The following is a 21,099-nucleotide window of genomic DNA, read 5'->3' as shown; positions in this document are numbered from 1 at the left end:
CATCTCCAAGAAACAGTGAGATGTCAGAGCTGGTAATGTTTTTTGCCATATAGTGCACGCTGTCTGGTCAGCCCATTTCCAATTTCCTGATTAGTGTTCTTCCAGTACCTAATCACTTTCATATTGTGGCTGTAGCAACTATTCAGACTCTCAGCGAAATCTGAGAAAACAGCTCCTGCACACAAATCTCTGATGAGATCCATATCTGCTCTCACACACTGTATCATGTATCCTAGGAATAAAGGCCCAGATCATCTCAACCTGAGTGAATCATCACAATGTCTGACAGAACACAACTTCTTAGGTCACTGGTTAGATGCTGCAATGCAGGCAAAACATGGAATCTCCCAGAATCCGCATATTGGCAACTCTGGCAGCACACACATTTCTTTTCCCTCGGTAGTCAAAGTACCTGGACTATCAGTTGCAAATGATCACTTTGTGTCTTTGGAAACACATTAATTGCTCCAAGATTTGGAAGCAGCCACTTGCCCTGCCTTGGGACCTGTAAAATATAGATTTTCTCAAAAAACAAAGCCAACACTTGGCTACCATCCATTCTCATTTCCTGCCCTCTCTGCAGCCGCCAATCCTCTCCTTGTCTCTGTCCCTCCCACATAGTCCTCTGTCTCCAGCTCCTCCCTACCTATAACAAAAATGTTGATAAGACTGGCTGCTGACTATTTTGCTATGTTCACAATAAGCCTCTCCTAAAATAAATACATGTTGTAACAGAGACAACGCATAGCAAGCTATAAAAGTTGTTACTTTTTTATTGCACAGGAGTACAAAGTTCTGGAGTAGAAACATCAGTGGGGGGGTGTTCACCAGGAACAGTGACATGGGCACATTCCCCCAAACTACCCACGCAAGCATAAGGGGGTTGCAAAGAAAACATCTTATTGTGTTTTTCTGTAGCGGCACATGTGCACTATAATCCTTCCACAGTACGCGTCTACATAAGCTAAGAAATGAACATTTTCTTAAATATCGTTCACAATTTGGGTTCCCCAAAGATGTAATCAGTGCCATGCACTACTTTCGGTCAAAACTGACTTGCTGCAGCCCTAAATATCTCTCCACCTAGTATGTCTACCCCCTTCCAGGGAGCATTCACATGTCCAATTTCCCTCAATACTTTGATTATGTTCATCAAAAATAAAATCGCCACCCATGACTCACAAATTGCAGCAACCTGCAGTCATTCAGTCCAAAACTTTTTTTTCCTTACGTGGAGACTTGTAATTAATTTATCCTTAGTTATGTTAATTGATGGATGAGTTCACAGCCATCAAACTCAGCCACATCTGTGATTCATCCAGTCATGAGTACTGCTCAGTTTAACAGTATAAGGCAGCACACAGAAACCATTTTCTGTACGGCCTGTAACTCAGGAAATCATCAGTTAAATGACCCCAAATTTGGATAGATAATGCTGATCTGCAACTCCATGAGGCACATTATATTTCAAAGCACTCCAGGTAACCATTTGTATTTTACAGAGTCGAACCATTGTATTTGTATTTTAAAGGAGTCGAACTTTAAAGCAAATAAAATGGTGAGAATGGAAACCCTACCGTCATTTTTCTTTATTGGTAAATGGACATAAAAATGACATTTTCTTAAATACCATTGTCAATTTGGGTTCCCCAAACATTTAGGGGTGCAAGGCACTATCTTGGGTAAAACTCAGAGTGTGACCATCACATCAATAGTTGGATCTCTAGCTCTCTGGAACCATAACCCTCCCAAAAACCCAAGACAAACTAACCAAACAAAACCCACCTAGAAACATCCAGAAGTAATAAACCATATGAAAGAATGGGGATTCTGAAAAAGGGAACCTGTAATAAGAACACAACACAGATATATGCACAATGAGATGGTTTCCAATCTGTTTAAAAAAAATAACTAGAAGGAAACAAAAAGAAAATTTCAAACACCGGCACAGAATCAAGAGAGCTATAACAACATTTAAACTTACATTATTAGAGATTCTTCTACAGACTGACTTGAAATTTCCCATCTTGTCTTGTTGATCCTGATAGTTTTTTTTTTGGACTAGTTTGTGCAATAAGGGAATTTGCTTTTCATATATATCATCAAATATACAAAGAACTCTAACAGTGATTTAAAAACCATGATCCAAACAGAGAAATGAAGAGATATCAGACCTATTCCCAGCTCTGCAACAGGATTTTTTGTGATTCAGTTTTCCAGTCATTTGAAATATATTCTTTCTATGGATAACCAAATTCTATGCCCTGGGAAAAAGTGTGTTCACTAATTTTGGGTTCCTGAGGTTTTGGATGGTACAAAAATCTGAAACACCTCCAGTACTTGATTTTTAAAAAAAGCTCTGGGTGACTTCACTGGAAAGTGCAAATGCACCTCTAGAAATCATGTTATGTACTCAAACTGGGCTCCATTGAAACAACAGAAATTAAAGGAGATTTCTGAAAACTGAGGCCTTAACGTCCTGTGTTTTAATTATCACATATGTGAAGAAGGGACAATATTTACTTTCCCAGGATAATGTTAATTAATGTTTACAAAGTGATTTGAGATAATCACATGGAAGGTGCTGTAGAAGGGCAAGTGTTATTTCACCAGAAAATTGGTAAATTGGCCCTTTTTCCTAAGGTAGAAAGTCTAGTTATCCATGGTAAGGATGTATTTTAGAATAAAATAGAAATGAACTCAATTAACAGTAATCAAATAAATGTTCATTTCTAATGGAAGCAAGTATTTTTCTTCTTAAAAACCCGATACTATCTGAGCTGCTTAAAATTGGTTAGGACAACGAAAAAGAATTACAATAAAAAAAAAAAAAGACTTTTACACGACAATCATCTGCTAAATTTTCACAAGGAATACAGTTTTCTTATTTTCCTCCTAATTAACAGTAAAATCATCAGAAGCTACTGACAAAAGCAAATATAATTAATGAAACATTAGTCCATCACACAGATTATAATATTTTGTGTGCATTTTTTGTCTCTCTCCCTCTCGTATGCCCCCCCCCCACGAAATGCTTTAAGGTGAAGACTACATGAGTTTAGTGTAATTAAACTGATAAAGACTCATTTTGTTTTCAGTTCACCTGCAGAAAAACGACATGAATTTAATCAAAAAGGTCCTCAAGAGTAATAAAAAAAATTACAAAGAATGCTAAAAGGCGAATAAATTAAATACAGCTAAATCTTTTCACCTAATTACATTATTCACTGAAAATGCCTAATGCCTTGTTATTTCCTTAGTCTAACTTTCTATCTTGTTATATTTGTGCAGTCCTTCAGTGGTAGGAGATCAGAAACCTCTGCATTGGTGTTAATATTTAGGACATTAGCACATCCCACTGGGTAATCATGAGTCACAATGTCACACAACTGTGTTTTCTATAAGAAACGCCATACAATGATGTACATTCCTAAGTTATTAAACCTCTGCTTCCCACACTGTTCTCCAATAGAGCATGGGGCAATGGAAAATCAACTCTCCTTTCTGGAACTGATCATTTCCTATGTCCGAAAAACATTGGGCTACATCTCTCCCTGCAAGTAAGAGAAATACTTCATTCAGAGTTGTCAACAAGTCCCCAGAGTCTGGTAAAGCCAGATGAAAAGTCCAAAGCTGTATGATGCACACAAGAGATCAGAAGACCCAGGAGCTGACAATGAAGTGGATTAATTATATTCAGTTCCACGACATCTCAGTGTCTCTTGACGCCCAGATAGTAGATCCTCTGAGATGCGATTAGAAACCTCTTCTTTAAATGTATCACAAATACTGGTGTGCATGAAACATGGAAAAGGTCTTCTGCCTCTTTTCCATTTCTTCCTGGGAGGTTTCTGTGGACAATACTCTCAGTATGTCATCTAAAAACAGGTATAGATTATACCCTAGATGACTCAAGGCTTGGCTATACTTGCGAGTTACAGTGCAATAAAGGAGCCCCAGGCACACTAGCTCACTACCCGTCCACACTGCCAAGGCACGTAAAGTGCTCTCACTTCGTGGCTACAGCGCTGCTGGTACTCCACCTCGGCGAGTGGAATAAAGTTTGCTGCGCCCCCCTCCGGAGCACCGCGGCGCCAGTGTGGATGAGGTGTTGCATTTATGTGCTCTGATCAGTCTCCAAAAATGTCTCAGAATCCCCTTAAAGTCAAGTAGCCACTCTTCTCATTGTTTTGAACTCACTGTAGGAATGTGGCTATGCCCTTTGAAAGCTCCGTTTCTGACAGCCAGCTGCTTATTTGCTCCTAGACAAAGCAACCATTAGTGTGGAATGCTATGCGTGAGAGAGAGGCCGGGGGGCGCAGTCTGCTGCTGTCTGAATTTACAAGACAGCATGCAGACATGCTCTCAGCCCCCCAAACATCCACTCTCTCCCCCACCACATACACACAACACACTCCCTGTTGAATGGGGAGACTTTGGCAAACCAGTAAAGTGCTTGAAACCACTATGCTTATTGTTAAAGGCAGCTTAGTCAGCAAGCTGTAAATTGGCCATTCAGCAATCTCAGTTTGATCAAGGCAGGAGGGGAGGGGGTTTTGGGTGCCACAGAAAGGGCAGCTTGACCCCACGTCCTTCTTGATAAGAATTGTGTTGAAGTTGCTGATACATGCCTTTTAAAAGAGCAGGAATGTCTATTGGGGTCTCAAGACTGCAAACTCTGGAAAACCCCACACCTGGTTAATCAATAATCAGAAGGAACCTCTTGCTTACTCATTGGAACTGCTTGCTTAACAAGTTTTCTTTAAGGGACATGTCATTCTATTACTAATGTATAAATATGGGGAAAAAGCTTGAGATAGTAGGACTTGTTTGGGGACTCTTTTTGGACTCTCCCTATGGATACATCTTGCGGTCCCCACTGGCAGACGGAAGATTTGGCCACTGGAAGCCTGTCGCTGTGTCACTCGAAAGCCACACTCAGCTTTGGTAATTAGCAAGGGTTGGGGGTGTTTTACTAATCCTGTTGTGGACGTGTGTAAGTGCTTGAGACTAAGTAAAGTTTAGCTTTAAGTGAAAGGACTCTTGTGTCGTCCTCTTCGTACCAGCCATTTATTGGTCGGACGGCCGTGTCTCCCCTGATTTATTTCCAGACACTTCCTCACACAGAGGAAAAGTTACCAAGAGCTTTGGGCTGAAAGAACCCTGGGTAACACTATCACACTCCAGCCCCTCGTTCCCCCCGCATTTGAAAAGCATGTTGCAGTCACTTGCATGCTGGGATAGCTGCCCATAATGCACCACTCCCAATGCCACTGCAAGTGCTGCAAATGTGGCCACGCCAGTGCGCTTGAAGCAGTGCTTTTACCTACTGTGCTCTACGAAGCCTGGTTTAACTCAAAGCGCTCTACATCTGCAAGTGTAGCCATGCCCTCAGAAAGACTAAAATCATTAGCAAAACCTTTGTGAGCACACGGAAGAAGAATGACATAAAAAAAGAGTCATCCAATTTCCATTGTTAGCAGTGATTTCTGTAGGAAAACCAAAGAAACTGCCAATGACAGAGCGTAATTGGAATATGCAAACAAGCTTCCCATGGAGATACTACACTTATAGTGGAAGATTTTCCATACTAAATTTGGAGAAGTGGGGCTGAAAAGTCAGCGAGGCAGACTGAGAGTGTAGGAAAATGGAAGTATCTGACAGGACTTGACAATGTTGTTAAATACTCTTGACTTAGCTCAAAGTTATGCATCTAGAATTAGGGGAATAACTATGTGTTCCATCTAAAACTGATCTGTTTCTAAGGAGACTTGTGTGAGATAAGTTTGGAGCTGGTTGGTTAGCTAGAAAAATCCAAAGAAATATGAAAAAAGGGGAGAGGGGAAATTTCAAAGAGAACATTTTTAGATGGTTCTGTGGAAAAGTTAGTAAATTGTTTACTATGAAAATACACAGAATTCTGTTGTCTTTTGAAACTGTAAATAATAATAATAGTAAATAATACACAACAAATGGAAGAAAGGGAAAGTTGATAATAATGAATACAAATCAGGAGTTAGGAATTACAAAAAACTGATAACGGAGGCAAGGGGCATGAAGAGAAATCTATGGCCAACAGAGTTAAGGATAATAAAAAAGGAGATTTTTTTAAATATACTAGGAACAAAAACAATCCTGACAATGGTATTGGTCCATTATGAGATGGAAATGGTAGAATTATCAGTAAGAACACAAAAAAGGTAGAAGTACTCAATAAATATTTCTGTTCTGTATTTGGGGAAAAACAGATGATATAGTCTCATGACATGGTGATGATAATACTGTTTCCATTCCACTAGCTCAGGGGTCGGTAACCTTTGAGAAGTGGTGTGCCAAGTCTTCATTTATTCACTCTAATTTAAGGTTTCATGTGCCGTTAATACATTTTAACATTTTTAGAAGGTCTCTTTCTATAAATCTATATTATATAACTAAACTATTGTTGTATGTAAAGTAAACAAGATTTTGAAAATGTTTAAGAAGCTTCATTTAAAATTAAATTAAAATGCTGATCTTACACCAGCAGCCTGCTCAGCTTGCTGCCAGCCTGGGGTTCTGTTCACCTAGGCCGGCAGCAGGCTGAGCAGGGCCCGTGGCAGGGACCCCAGTCCTGGGGGGGGATCAGGGCAGAAGGCTGGGGTGTGTGTTAGATGATCACAATGGTCTCTTCTGGACTTACAATCTATGAACCATTTTTGTACTGATGGTGGGATCTTAATTTTATCACCAAAATGTTAAACAGTGGGATTTTTGTCCTCCCTTAAGTTTGTTTTGAGATTTACATTTTACTTTGGAGTCATCACAGAGGCCAACATAATCTTTCACAAAAGAAGTAAACTTACATTAAGGTTAAGAATGCTCAATGACATCCCCTATCAACTCAGTCATTAAAAATCCAGGGGAGCTCCAGTTAAGCTAAATATTACATCTATAACATCCTCAATTTACACGCTTAGCCAACATGCACCCCAAAACACAACTTAAACTCTTCAGCTCCACAACACTGTATTCTTTCAAACTCGTTGTATGAGCAACCACAATTAAATAGAACTGGAACCAACCCGGGGGATGGTTCTATTCAATAACATCATAAATGATTTGGATAATGGAATGATTTAGTTGGGGATTGGTCCTGCTTTGAGCAAGGGGTTGGACTAGATGACCTACTGAGGTCCCTTCCAACCCTGATATTCTAAGATTCTAGAGAGTACATGCATAAAGTCAGCACTAATCCAAAATGACTGCTTAGGAATGAGTAATGCAGAAAAGGATCCGGGTGTTTTAGTGCATCAGAACCTAAATATAAGTCAACAACATAATACTGTTGCAAAAAAGTAAACATCATTCTGGGATGTATTACAGGAGTGTTGTAAGCAAGATATTGGAGTAATTCTTCCACTCTACACAGCACTGATAAGGCTTCAAGTGGACTATTGGTCCAGTTCCAGGAACCACACTTTGGGAAAGATGTGGACAAACTGAAGAAAGTCCAGGAGAGAGCAACAAAAATGACTTAAAGGTCTAGAAAACATGATCCACAAGGAAAGGGAAAAAATTGGATTGTTTAATTTAGAGAAGACAAGACAAAGGGGACATGATAACAGTCATCAAGTATATAAAAGGTTGTTACTAGCATGAGGGTGATAAATTGTTCTCCTTAACCACTGTGGACAGGACAAAAAGCAATGAGTTTAAATTGCAGCAAGGAAAATTTACGTTAAACATTAGGAAAGCATTCCTAACTGTAAGTACAGTTAAGCATTGGAACAAATTCTCTAGGGAGATTGTGAAATCTTTGTCATTGGAGGCTTTTAGGAACAGGTTAGACAAATACCTGTCAGGGATGGCCTAGATAATACTTAGTCCTGTGTCAGTTCAGGGGGCTGGACTAGATGACATATCTAGGTCCCTTCCAGTCCTACATTTCTATGATTTCTATGAATTCACATGTCCAAACCCTAATAAGCCTAAGAAGTTTCAATACAAAAAATAAAAACCTTAGGAGATTTTTTTTTAAGCAAGTTACACTTATTGAGTTCCTTAACTTGGCAGTCCTTGCAGGCAACAAAGATTTTTTTTTTTTTTATATAATTACACTTTTTTCCCACTGAACTTTGAAAAGCACAGGAGTCACAGAGAATGTTGTGGTTAGTAAGTTTCGATTAGCGTCATGCACTAGCTTGAATGTTAATATACTGGTGCATGACTGAGACACATTCAATTTCACTCACTTCCACTCACTTCAACAACACCAATGTCAGCAGTCTAAAAAGATGCCAGGCAACAACCTTTCTTTAAAATGCTCTCTATATTTAGAAAGAAGCTATTTATACACTTTTAACCCTCTCCAGTACATAGGTCAATATGCGCATTCCATTTTGCACAAGGATACACTTCACAACTTTTGCACCTGTCTTTTTACATATCACAATGTAGGGACATATGGGCCCAGATTTTCTGATGAGGGCACTAAAGTTGCCTTCTCTTCCCTCCTGCCAAATGGGGAGCAGAAGCAACAGCTAGGATGATCTCCAAGAAGGAAATACCCCAAACCTTTGAGGCTCCTTTCCCAAATCAGCCAACACTAGCTATAACCAGTTTTGCAGGGGTAAATCAACGCCTTTCAGTTCCCAGGAACTGAATGGACTCATCTGGAGAACTGTGTTCATTAGCTCCCACTCTCCCTTCTGCTTAGGGACATCAACCAGGAGAAGTATTCACAGCCTCTAACATCATTTACAGACCTCTTAAACTTGGTCACTTGTGGTTGTTTCCTGATCATCCCATTACTCACCTACCCCTACAACTTATCAGCTACTCAACTTCATTGTTCCAACATATTATGTTTTTTCCGTTCTTATTCTTCTCCTTTCTACTTGCCTCCCTATCAGTTTCCTTCTTCCTTTACTCCATTTCCTTCTTACAACAGTCCATTTCTACTACCTGCAAATAAACAATAAAGTGCAATAATGTATGCCCTTCCAAAAAAAGGTAACTGCTCACCCAAATTTATCGTGCAACAGAAAAGACTGGCAAAGGGAAATTTCTGAACACCTTCAAAGAACAAGTCACCAAAACCAAAATATACCATAATAAAATATGACAGAAGTAATTCTTTCTACCATTATTGCTCATGGTAACGTTTAAAACAGATAATTGATTAGTAACTAGGCTTCCTTATAACTCAAAATGCTTTTTAAGAGTATCACTTGTGCATTCAACTCCAGGTCCCTCCATTCAGATTAGGAGTCTGAGGACAATGACTTTTCAATTCAGTAAAATCAAAACAGATCAACGCTACATAAAAGACAAAAAATAAATCTTAAAAGCCTAAATTTTCAAAAGTAACTAATAATATGGGATATCTGACTATACATAACCATAGGGTCTGATTTTCACACAGCGATGAGCACCCATCCACCATCAGGAAATGACGTCCCTTCACAGCTGAACACCCAAAAATTGAGGAATCCCAAATCAGTCATTTTGAAAACACAGATCTTCATTTGGTACCTACAGTTCTGCAGTTGTAGCACAAAAGAGCTCCCAGGTCCACATAGCCCAATGCATATGTAAAACATCCTTATAAGCCAGGAAATTCCACCTTTTGGACTCCATAACCTGCTCCCAACAACCTTTTTACATAAGGGAACTTTCCACTCTCTATTTAACAAAGGCACAATTCATTGTACTCACTCCAAAGACACGCAGCTGGTGTATAAAGTGGGTATATCCTATAAGTACACTTCCAAAAACTGGATCCATGGCATAAGAGCAAATTTATGAAAAAAGGTTAAGTTCATGCTCAGTCTCCTGGAACCCTGTATTCCACAATGAATTCTACAGGCATAAAATAAATATAACATCAACATAAACTTCTCTAATATCTGCTATTTCTTCAGGCACTGCAGAATTCCAAGCATCCTGGAACACAAAGAAATAAGAAAGATTTTTATTTTTAATAATTGTAGAAATTTAACTTACCGTAATGCAAACACAATTTTGTTTATGGCACATTGTACTATCTCTCTGGGGGAGAGTTCCAGATCTCCGACAGCCACTTCCAACAACTGCTGTATCATGTCTAGAGGCTGACCGTCTATACACATAGCTACTGCCTGGGCATGGATTTTTTCCTTCTCTGACCTGGATAAATCATATAAGTGGCCGTACTTCTGTAGCATTTCCTGAAAACAGACATTTTAAAACTCATGAGATAGGGTGATCTTTACTTACAGATATGTATGGCTCAGTACCTCAAATTTATCGTGCAACAGAAAAGACTGGCAAAGGGAAATTTCTGAACACCTTCAAAGAACAAGTCACCAAAACCAAAATATACCATAATAAAATATGACAGAAGTAATTCTTTCTACCATTATTGCTCATGGTAACGTTTAAAACAGATAATTGATTAGTAACTAGGCTTCCTTATAACTCAAAATGCTTTTTAAGAGTATCATTGATAATCTCTCATTTGTGTAGATGAACTTTACTAGCAATAGCAACTTATTTTCTCCAGTGCGTTTTATTTTACAAGCAAAAATGTATATAAAACTAAACCCTTTATTTCATTGTGGAAAATTGAAGACTTCATAAAAGTACAGACTTATGCTCCTCAAAACAATGTTGACTTGGTGAATATTACTTTATAAAAATGAAGAGGAAAAACATTTTCCCTGAACACAGTAATATATGTATGAAAGATAAAGCTGTCCAGTGAATTTCCGCGCCCGCCCCCCCTCCCCCCGCCCCGGGACATACCTGTAATAGTACAGTAACTCAAAAAAGCTTACCAATTGATACAGAAATGTCTCACTGCATTTTATATCAATATAAACTCTGAAACCTTGCACAAGTTCCACCTATGAACTTTAAATTGAAACCCCACCATGCCCTTTTGTCCTGGCAAAAGAGAACTGTTCCTTTTGTATTAAATTATTACAATTTATGTTGAAACATATTCAAGTCTCAGAGTTAATCATGGACCTACAATAAGAAGGCATATTTAGAAATTTAGAAAGAAGGCATATTCAGCAATTTAGAAATCCCATCGAGTCCAAACCTCTAACATCAATTGCAGTAACTTGAAAGTGCCTAGGGATAGAAGGCAAATATATCCTGCTGCTGGAATATACTTGATTTTGTTTGTTATGCGTAATTTCTCATTACCTGGTCACTGTTTTTCAGACAAGTGATAAACCTATGATTGAGCGTTTCCAGATGAGCAAGAGACTGCTGCAGATGATTCAGAGCTTTCTCATAAGTGACAAGCGTGCTTCCAGCACTGTCCATGCCATCTTCAGAGCTCTTTTTTCTTGATTTCTCAATGATCTGTTGCATTGCTTTAATAGCCTTATTAGTCATCTCTAGCCGGGCATCTACTGACAGCTGAAAAGGAGATGATGACTTATTTGATCATTATTATTATTATTATTATTCAGTCATTATTATTTGTATTACAATATTGCTCTGAGGCCACAACCAGGATCATGACTCTATTGCATTAAGCACTGTATAAACACAGAGTAATAGACAGTTCGTGCCCCAAAAAGTTAATTAAAACATTAAGTGAAACACTAAATGGCAACATTCTTATTTCTCAAACCCAATCATTTATTTGAAAACTATCACATTATATATATTTCCCTGCATTTTCCTTATGAACCAGAAGCAGCAAGAACAACTGGAAAGGAAAGGAAAAGGAAAAGGAAAAAGAAAAAAAAACCCTCTGATAGTGTCCTTTTATCCCCCAACTTCTGGGCTGAATGTTCCATAGAATGGAACTTTGAAAGTCTCCATTTTTAAAATGTTTATGGATATACTTAGGCACAAGTCTGAAGTCCAAATTTTAATTCATATGCTTCAAATTGCCTGTCAAATTTCTTTGAAGTTGTCAATAGTCCAGTTTTTTATTTAAACTATTTTGATTTGTATTAGGTCACTGTTTAAATCTATACTTAACTTAGAACAGTGGGAGGACAACAAATTTACATATTTCTAGCTTATCCATCATAAGCCACATTTGATTCCAACCATCCATGCATTCATTGTAACTCTCTATACTCAGCTGATCGGATGCTGATACAGATACAGAGTGCCATTTTTCTAATCAAGAATGTATTATAGTTGTACCTTACCCTACTTTACACAATGCCAGAAGCACCAATTGCAACTACAGACATTATTTAAAGAAGGTGCAAGCTTAACTAGAAAGGTTATAGATAAGTGAATTCCATTCTATCAAATGCTTGAGTCATATAAACAGCACTAGTAAACAAGCTATTCTTACTTTGAGAGATCTCATAATCCTAGCAACACTCATAACATCATATACTTCCTTCAGATTGTTTTATATTTATTAACACACATCAAGCAGTCTAAGTACATTCAACTAAAATTTAAGTGCTCAAAAACAGTCTCCTTGAAGTAAATTAAACAGCAGTCTCAAATGAGGAATTTTCCCCCCAGAAGGACTTTAATTCTTGGACTTCCATGTAGAGGCTTATACATACTATACATTGATAAAAGATTGTTCTCAGCTAGACATGTTTTTTTTAAAGAAGTTAGTGTGATAAGGTGTTTCTCACTCTCAGTTGCTCTAGTGCCTATGGTCCTGGGTTGCAGGTGATGGCAACAGATTTCAGGGCTGCTTAGGAACCATAGGTTTTGTGCTCCTGCGACAGACTGTGCATACCCCACACTAGCCTGGAAAGGTTAATTGCACTATGGGCAGAGCAATGCCCCTCAGACTGTGCTGGTAATGCTCCAATTGCTGTGCTAATATAAAGGAGAGTAGCCCAGCTGCTGACTGGGCTGACTACTTAGGAGGAACGACGCTTGGTGGAGGCTCCAACCCAAGAGTCGTTACAGTCCTTGCCTGCAGGAGCCAGACATCCCGAGACACAGACCAGAGACCTGTTGCCTACAGCTGACTGGCTTGAGTCGGAGTCCTAGGGAGTTACCTGTGCCAAGGAGCCCAAAGACCCCAGTGACCTACAGACTGCAGCTTCAGGAAGCCCGGTAGGAAGTGCAGGGAGCTGGAGGGAGTGGTATCTTCCATCCATGTATAGTCAGTGTGTTGTGGTTGGATTCCCTGCTGCCCCAGTGGTGGACCACTCTGCCACTGTTGGGGCCATGGGTTGGGACTCGGAGTTGGGTGAGTCCAGACCCCCCCTACCCTGGCCATCACCCCCTTTGGTGACAGCCTCTGGATTTGCCCATTATGTCATGCTGCCCTGCACTCAAGGGACGTTCTATTGACTCTGTCCACTAGGCCATGCTGCCCTGCACTCGAGGGCTTATATATTGATCCCGGCCACTAGGCTTGTCATAAACAGATAGTAGGAGTTAATAGAACAGAAGTACTTTATATCTCTTTTGCTTGTAAAGGGTTAACAAAATCAGTGAGCCTGGCTGTCACCTGACCAGAGGACCAATCATGGGACAGGATACTTTCAAATCTTGAGGGAGGGAAGTTTTTGTGTGTGCTGTTAGTGTTTGGTTGTTGTTCACTCTGGGGGCTCAGAGGGATCAGACGTGCAACCAGGTTTCTCTCCAATCTCTCCAATAAAGGCTCTTATAAGTTCAGAATAGTGAGTACTAGGTAGATAAAGCGAGTTAGGCTTATGGTTGTTTTCTTTATTTGCAAATGTGTATTTGATTGGAAGGAGTTCAAATTTGTATTTTGCTGAAAGGGTTTTAATTTGTACTTGTATACTTAGGCTGGGAGGGTATTCCCTGTGTCTATAGCTGAAAGACCCTGTACCTATTCCATTTTTTAAATTTACAAAGATAATTTTTACTGTTTTTCCTTCTTTAATTAAAAGCTTTTCTTGTTTAAGAACCTGATTGTTTTTTTTATTTCGGTGTGAGACCCCAGGGGACTGGGTCTGGATCCACCAGGGAATTGGTGGGGAGAAAGGAGGAGAGAAAGGTTATTTTCTCTCTGTGTTAGGATTACTTTCTCTCTCAGGGAGAGTCTGAGAGGGGGAGAGAGAAGGAGGGGGAAGGTGGATTTTCCTCTCTGTTTTAAGATTCAAGGAGTTTGAATCACAGTAATCTTCCAGGGTAACCCAGGGCGGGGAAGCCTGGGAGAGGAAACGGTGAGGGAAAGGGTTTACTTTCCTTGTGTTAAGATCCAGAGGGACTGGGTCTTGGGGGTCCCCGGGAAAGGTTTTGGGGGGACCAGAGTGTACCAGGCACTGGAATTCCTGGTTGGTGGCAGCGCTACAGGTTCTAAGCTGGTAATTGAGCTTAGAGGAATTCATGCTGGTGCCCCATCTTTTGGACGCTAAGGTTCAGAGTGGGGAATTATACCATGACAAGGCCACACTGCCCTGTGCTTGTGGGTGGCCATATTGTCTCGGGCCATTAGGCCTTGCAGCCCAGAATCCAAGGGCCACCACTCTGACTCTAGCCATTGGGCCGCATCATGGTGAGGGAGGAACAATTTAAACGTATGCCTATTGACTCACTTTAAATTAGCTGCAATCTGTTGGGAACATTCTTGATGTAACTACAAATAGCTTGATATACACACTGATTTTGAACGTAGAAAAATTATTATTGTTCCAATGTGAAATAGTGCAAATACAAGTTAAAGCCACACTCTGCTGCTTTTGAATAGAAATCTGTTGGTTCACTTTAGAAAAAATATTTCTGATAGTTGGACCATTTCTTTTTACAGTTAGTTGTACAGTCCATTTCATATTTTGCATAACCAGGGTAATACTTGCAAGATTTAGATGCTACAGAGGTGTATTCTTTAAATATAAACCCCTGACACTGGAGATACTTGGACAAAAAAAGTACCTGTTTTTGTCTTTCAAACCTGGATTTCTATAGTGGTAAACATTTTTTTTAAAAAGCAATAGTGGTTTTATCACAACTTATTGTGGTGTTTTCCTGTACCTAGAGTGAAGTGTTGGAATTAGAAGTTCTACTCAGTTGATTCCAGTTGTCTTTCATTGACAACTGCTGTAGAACCAATATTTCAAGAATCTTATTTGTTTTTAAAGGAAAGGTAACAGATAACATTGTGTATAAAAAAGTTAAATTCATCTTTAGAGTTTGAATAAGGTCCATTTAGTTTTAGTATCACAGGGGACAGAGGTTGCAAACTCAATGATGTCCTATATCAGTGTTAAAACTTGTGCACCATAAGACTGTTCCCATAAAACTCTTTAATGCGAGACAGAGGTTACCCCAGTTTTTCAGGGCTATTGCTCTGAACTACAGGACATGCTCCAATGGGCACTTTTAATGAAAACTGAATTTACTATCACATCCTCTCCCTTCCTCTCTCTCTATCCTTTTTTTTTTTTTTGAAGTGCTAAAGGATTAAAGAGATATAACTTGTTTAATCGGCTAACTGATATTTTACTATTAAACTCTAAGAAGTCAAATAATTTTGTGAACTGTTCCATTGCTGTGAAAAGAAAGAAATATTTTAGTCAACTAAGAAAATAAGCTTTTTAATACAATGTTAGTATAAGCATGAGACCAGTGGCAATCAACATTTTTTATACCGAATCATATTAAATTGGCTCAACAACTAGGTTTGTATATTTATTTCCTAAAACTAAAAAGATAATGGGAAAGATTAAACCAACATCGTATCTTCTTCTTTTCCCTTTTAATGCATTCTGATGTCCGAACTATGATTACAAAGACGCAGAAAGCAGAATTATGCATACATTTTACCTTGTTTTATTAATATCTGGAGAATTAGCCAAATGCTTTTTAGGCTTAGAATTCATGATGCCATAAGCATATATAGATTGGACCATTAAAAAAATTCTGGGCTATCCAATGCCATTTTAATTTTGTTTTCATCTTTGCACAGTGATAAAATGCAGCACTACAAATATATTATCATCTTCTTATTTCATTCAAAATGTGAGTGGCTATCTTCTTTATTTCTAGTCAGTTTCAGTAATGAGATTTGCTATCATGCACAGTGCTTTAGAATAGCTTGGGGGCTACTTCAATCTTAGTTTGCATGTGAAGAAAAGAGAGAATATTTTTAAAAGCGTCTTTTATGAATATAAAACTGTTTAATTTTATAGCCAATAATCTGTAATGAAAAAATCCTAAATCCTAAAATGTTTCATTTCATTTACAAACCATGTAACATCATATATAATGTTAGTTCTAGAGATTTAATTCCTCAAGGGAAATTTTACATTTATTGTGAAATGTACATTTATATCAGAGGCAAATTCCTAGCAGAATATGTAAATTTATTTACTAAGAAAAAGTGTATTCCCTACTAGTAGCATTAACTTGTACATGACCCTGACTCCACAACTTTACTATCATTGAACAGTATGCAACACTGCAGATAGGCAGGGCTAGGGCAATTTATGGTATATCGTCCTGACTGAGGAAAGCACTTGAGTATGTAATTAAGTGCTTTTCTAAATATGAGTTGACTCAAACATGTGCTGACAGAGGTTCCTGAATTGGGGACTAAGCTACAACTCATTGGAAGGTAGGGTGGTAAAACTGGGTCCAAAGTTAATAAAAGATTTCAAATGGGATTTTTTTTGTAATTCTATTTAACACAAATGCAATATATAATTCTAAAAAAAAGATAAAATGAAACATGGCGTTTCAGCTAAGCAGAACTAACTCTGCGTCCTTTTTCCAAAGCTCCAAGATAAGCTATTCCGGGAACAGGTTTAATGAGCGACATTAAGAGACTCTATGCTCTGGTTTTCTATTCCAAAAATACTCTATTCACCAAGGATGTGGGAGACCTAAGTTCTAGTTCTCGCTCTGAATAAGGCAGAGCAGAGACTAGATCCTGGGTCTCCTCCATCCCTGGTGAATGGTCTAACCATTGCACTACTGGCTACTGTGGAGTGAGTGTCTCTATGGTTGGACCAGAAACTCCATTCTGGACCTGAGACAGTTTTCTCAAAACTGATATTTTTCCACAAAAAAGATTTTGTGATTAGGCATTTCTCAATGCAAAAATATTTCATCCAAAGATTCCCAAGCACCCCTACTGATTATACCATTGATTTATATTTTACTTTTGTTGACTAAAATTGCAGCTTATTAACATCCTGTGCCTGTCCCTATTTATAGTGTGTCCTTGGTAATGACAATGTAGCAAAGGGGGGGGGGGGCAATTATTTTCATGACTCTCAACTGCTTTGGTATTTTATTTGTCAAAAGGATATTTAGTATTTTTTTCCACAAAGAATCAGGACAACAGACTCTGAGCACTGAAACAGCACTTCTTTGAAGGCACAACAGACTATCATGCAAATCTAAACAAAAGGCTATGTTATCAATAAAGGAATTTTAAAAAAAATTAAGAACTTTGGGCAGATTGTCAAGAAGGATACGTAGCAAGCCATCAAGATTGAAAAGTTTGATGTGATCACTACTGTAATGGAGAATCTAAGATGTGAACATTTCTTAGAAACTAAAGGCATCTGCCATGAGAAAAGGTGACCGACTCAAATCACATGTATAAACAGAGGCAACAATTTCAGAGAACAATTAGAAAACCTGAAGTGAGGGGGAAAAACTCCCTTTTTCTATAACTCACACTGTTGCAGAGTGGCCCTTTATCCCTCTTTTGTGGCTACACCCTATTATTTTTCTTTAACATTTATATTTCAGTAATGCTAGGCACTGTACAAACATGATAGCCTGTGACAAATGGGTCTGCTACTGTCTCTAAGCTAATGGATCTGGTCTTTTATCTGCAGCAGTAGAGGCTTATGCATTTAGATCAGGGGTGGGCAAACCACAGCCTGCAGGCCAGATCTGGCCCCTCGAGGCTTTGGATCTGGCCCGCGGGATTGCCCCCATGGCTCTGCAGGCCCCACGCTGCTTTCAGCAGCGGCTGGCCCAACGTCCCTGTGGCCCCCAGACCCTTGCCTCCAGCACCACCCCCTGCAGCTCTCATTGGCCAGGAAAGGGGAAGAGCAGCCAATGAGAGCTTCAGTGGAGGTACACGGAGGCACAGCAAGGGCAATGCATGTGGATCCTTCCGCCCCCACCACTCACTCACCCGGGGCCGTGGCGCTTCCTGGAATGGCCCGGGGCCGGGGACAAAGCAGGCGTGCAGGGAGCCTACCCTGGCCCTTGTGCATGCCGCTGCCATCACGGAGCCCGAACCCCTCCTGCACTCCACTGCCCCCCAACTCCCTGCCCTAACCCCCCTGCCTGCACCTGCACACCCCTCCTGGACCCTAACTCCCTGCCTTGAGCCCTCTTGTACACCAGCCACCCCTCTTGCACCCCAACCCAATGCCCTGAGACCCCTGCTGCACCCCACGCCCCCTGCATCCAATCCAATGCCCTGAGCCCTCTGCTGCACCCCATAGCCCCTGCACTGAGCCCCCTCCCACAGTCCACACCTCCCCTGTACTCCTGCTCTGAGCCCCATCCTGCACTCCGCACCCCTCCTGCACCTCAGTCCCCTTCCCTGAGCCCCCTCATACACACCACACCCCTCCTCTGCCCCAATCACTTGCCCTGAGCCCCTTCCTGCACACCACACCCCCTTCCACACACCAATCCCCTGGCCCGCCACTGCATACAATTTCCCTACCCAGATGTGGCTCTCGGCCCAAAAAGTTTGCCTATCCCTGATTTAGATCAGTTCCTGCAGACAGTCCAGCTTGGGGTATTGTTATATTCAGGTAGATAATGTTTTAAAATTTTCCTATATTAAGTACTAGTATAGCATAAGATTATTTCTGATCTGAGGCATATAGATGAACAAACAGCAAAACACCATACAAAAAGCAGTGCAGAAGTTTGAATATTTCCCATTTGTGTCTGTCTGCAAAATGTTTTAAGCCCTGTCTGATCAAGATATGTTGCATTTTTAAATATCATGACATTCGCAAAAACATCTTGCTTTTTACTCCCCACTACAAGTCACATGATTTTAGAAGTAGAGTTTCACAAAAACTGCTATAATTAGAAATTAATGTAATACTTTATACCAGTCATGCAAAGCCATTAAAAACACATTTTCTTGTACACAATCTGCACATATGTACACAGAACACATTTTCTTGCACACACCAAAGTACATGTGTTCACACTGCACAGCAAATTATTCCTTTCATAGAAGCAGCACAGAGTCCTGTGGCACCTTATAGACTGACAGACGTTTTGGAGCATGAGCTTTTCTGGGTGAATACCCACTTCGTCGGATGCATGCTCCAAAACGTCTCAGTCTATAAGGTGCCACAGGACCCTGCTGCTTTTACAGATCCAGACTAACACAGCTACCCCTCTGATATTTCCTTTCATGAGCATCCCTCAGATTAGTTGCTCTGTCTCACATACACCTCACATCTATTTCTCATATGTACTAGAAGACCACACCACCCAGCCACTCACTCACTTATCTCTCCTCATTCATCCAGCCACCTTTCCATTCAACCACTTGCCCCCTGAGATGTATCAATTTTCTTCCCTCAGAAATTCATTAGTTCCCTGTGCTCCGCCTAGCTACAATATTTGCTGAGTATTAGATCAGCTCAACAGGACCTGAGGGGAACAGGCCCTGGCTAGCCCTGTTGCTCCCTCTTTACTATGCATTTCCTTCCTGTGCCTCTTTTAATCAGTCCTAGGTTGATTAAGTTTTTACCCCACCCAGCCCACTCGCCTGATCAGATAATTTCCCCTAATCAGCTTCTCCTGAGGCACTAGTTAGTTCACATACCCATTCCCTGCATTCTCTTACAGGGTGAAATAGGCAGATGAGTTGGGGAGGTTGAACACAAGGATTCAGAGTGATTTCCCATGGCAGCATTACAGGAAGACTTGTACACTGCTCTTTTGACAAAAAAAAAGACAGTTCATGCCTCTAGGAGAGGCGCTGCCTTCAGATGCCTCTATATAGCAACAGGGGTGGGAAGAAGATGATGAAATGGGGGAGACGCACAACAACCCAAAATAGTAGAAAGACTTCTCTGAATTGGAAAGTGTCCCTCTGAGACAGGAGGGACAGCTTTGAGTCATGGAGACTTAATCCTTTCTCCGTCATGGAGAAGAGAGTTGAGAGACTCAGTGCTGACCTCAGACAGGGAGAGAGAGATTTGGTAGGAAAGACTCCACACGTGCAATGGGAAAGAGGGAGAAAGAGCTGGGTAGTTGATAGGCAGAGCTCTTTTCATCCCCTCCAATTCATCCCCTTAGAGGGACAGCACTATTTCACTTTGGCATGAGGGTCTCCCTTAGCTGTGTGGCATCACAACTATTATAGCAGAGAATATGAAATAAAAATGAAATGCATGACTGACATGAGGCATGACACTTGGGTATATGTCATGCATACACATGTATGCAGAGATAACAGTTAATGTGAACTGTATGTTTGAGTATTGGCCTGCTAAACCCAGGGTTGTGAGTTCAATCCTTGAGGGGGCCACTTAGGGATCTGGGGCAAAATCAGTACTTAGTCCTGCTAGTGAAGGCAGGGGACTGGACTCCGTGACCTTTCAGGGTCCATTTCAGTTCTATGAGATAGGATAGGTATGTGAAGGATGCTGCAGCTGCTGGGTAGTATGATACTACTGTTGGTTTTTCACTGTTGGTGTGAACGTATTGCAAGTAGGGGAGGAACAAGAAGAAAAAAAGATGAATTGGGTGTGGTGGTGGAGAGGGGAAGAGAACTGTGGTTACGTTGGTAAAAGGGGACTGAAATAAAGTTTCAGCGTGAGCACACCCAGGGGAGGCCACGTGGTTTCTGCAAGGAAGAGGACAGGGGTAGAAAATCGGCCTCTGTTACACACCCCTTCCTAGAGTTGCCAACTCTCCCGGATTGGCCAGGAGTCTCCCAGAATCAGCCTCGATTTCCTGGTGGCTATTGAAAGCAAACTGGGAGATTTGAATAGGCCATTAAAAGTCTGGTCTGTGGTGCAGCAGGGCTAAGACAGGATCCCTACCTGCCCTGGCTCCGCATGGTTCCCAGAAGTGACCAGCATATCCGTGAGGCTTCTATACACACAGGCGGCCTGAGGGTCTCTGTGCACTGCCTTCGCCCCGAGTGCAGACTCCACAGCTCCCACTGGCCAGGAACCCCGGCCAATGGGAGCAGTGCCTGCAGGTAGAAGC

General features: G+C 40.5%; 1 protein-coding gene across 1 annotated transcript in view; it reads right to left on the bottom strand.

Moving 5' to 3' along the window:
* NBAS (NBAS subunit of NRZ tethering complex) overlaps positions 1-21,099 on the bottom strand; it is a 381,747-nt gene that overhangs the window by 97,789 nt on the left and 262,859 nt on the right. The window contains 2 exon segments of the mRNA XM_030555399.1: positions 9,985-10,187; positions 11,173-11,391. Of these exon segments, the coding sequence (XP_030411259.1) occupies positions 9,985-10,187; positions 11,173-11,391 (422 nt within the window).

The sequence above is a fragment of the Gopherus evgoodei genome, chromosome 3 (assembly GCF_007399415.2).
Source record: "Gopherus evgoodei ecotype Sinaloan lineage chromosome 3, rGopEvg1_v1.p, whole genome shotgun sequence".
NCBI lineage: Eukaryota > Metazoa > Chordata > Testudines > Testudinidae > Gopherus > Gopherus evgoodei.
This window is presented reverse-complemented; position numbering and strand designations above follow the sequence as displayed.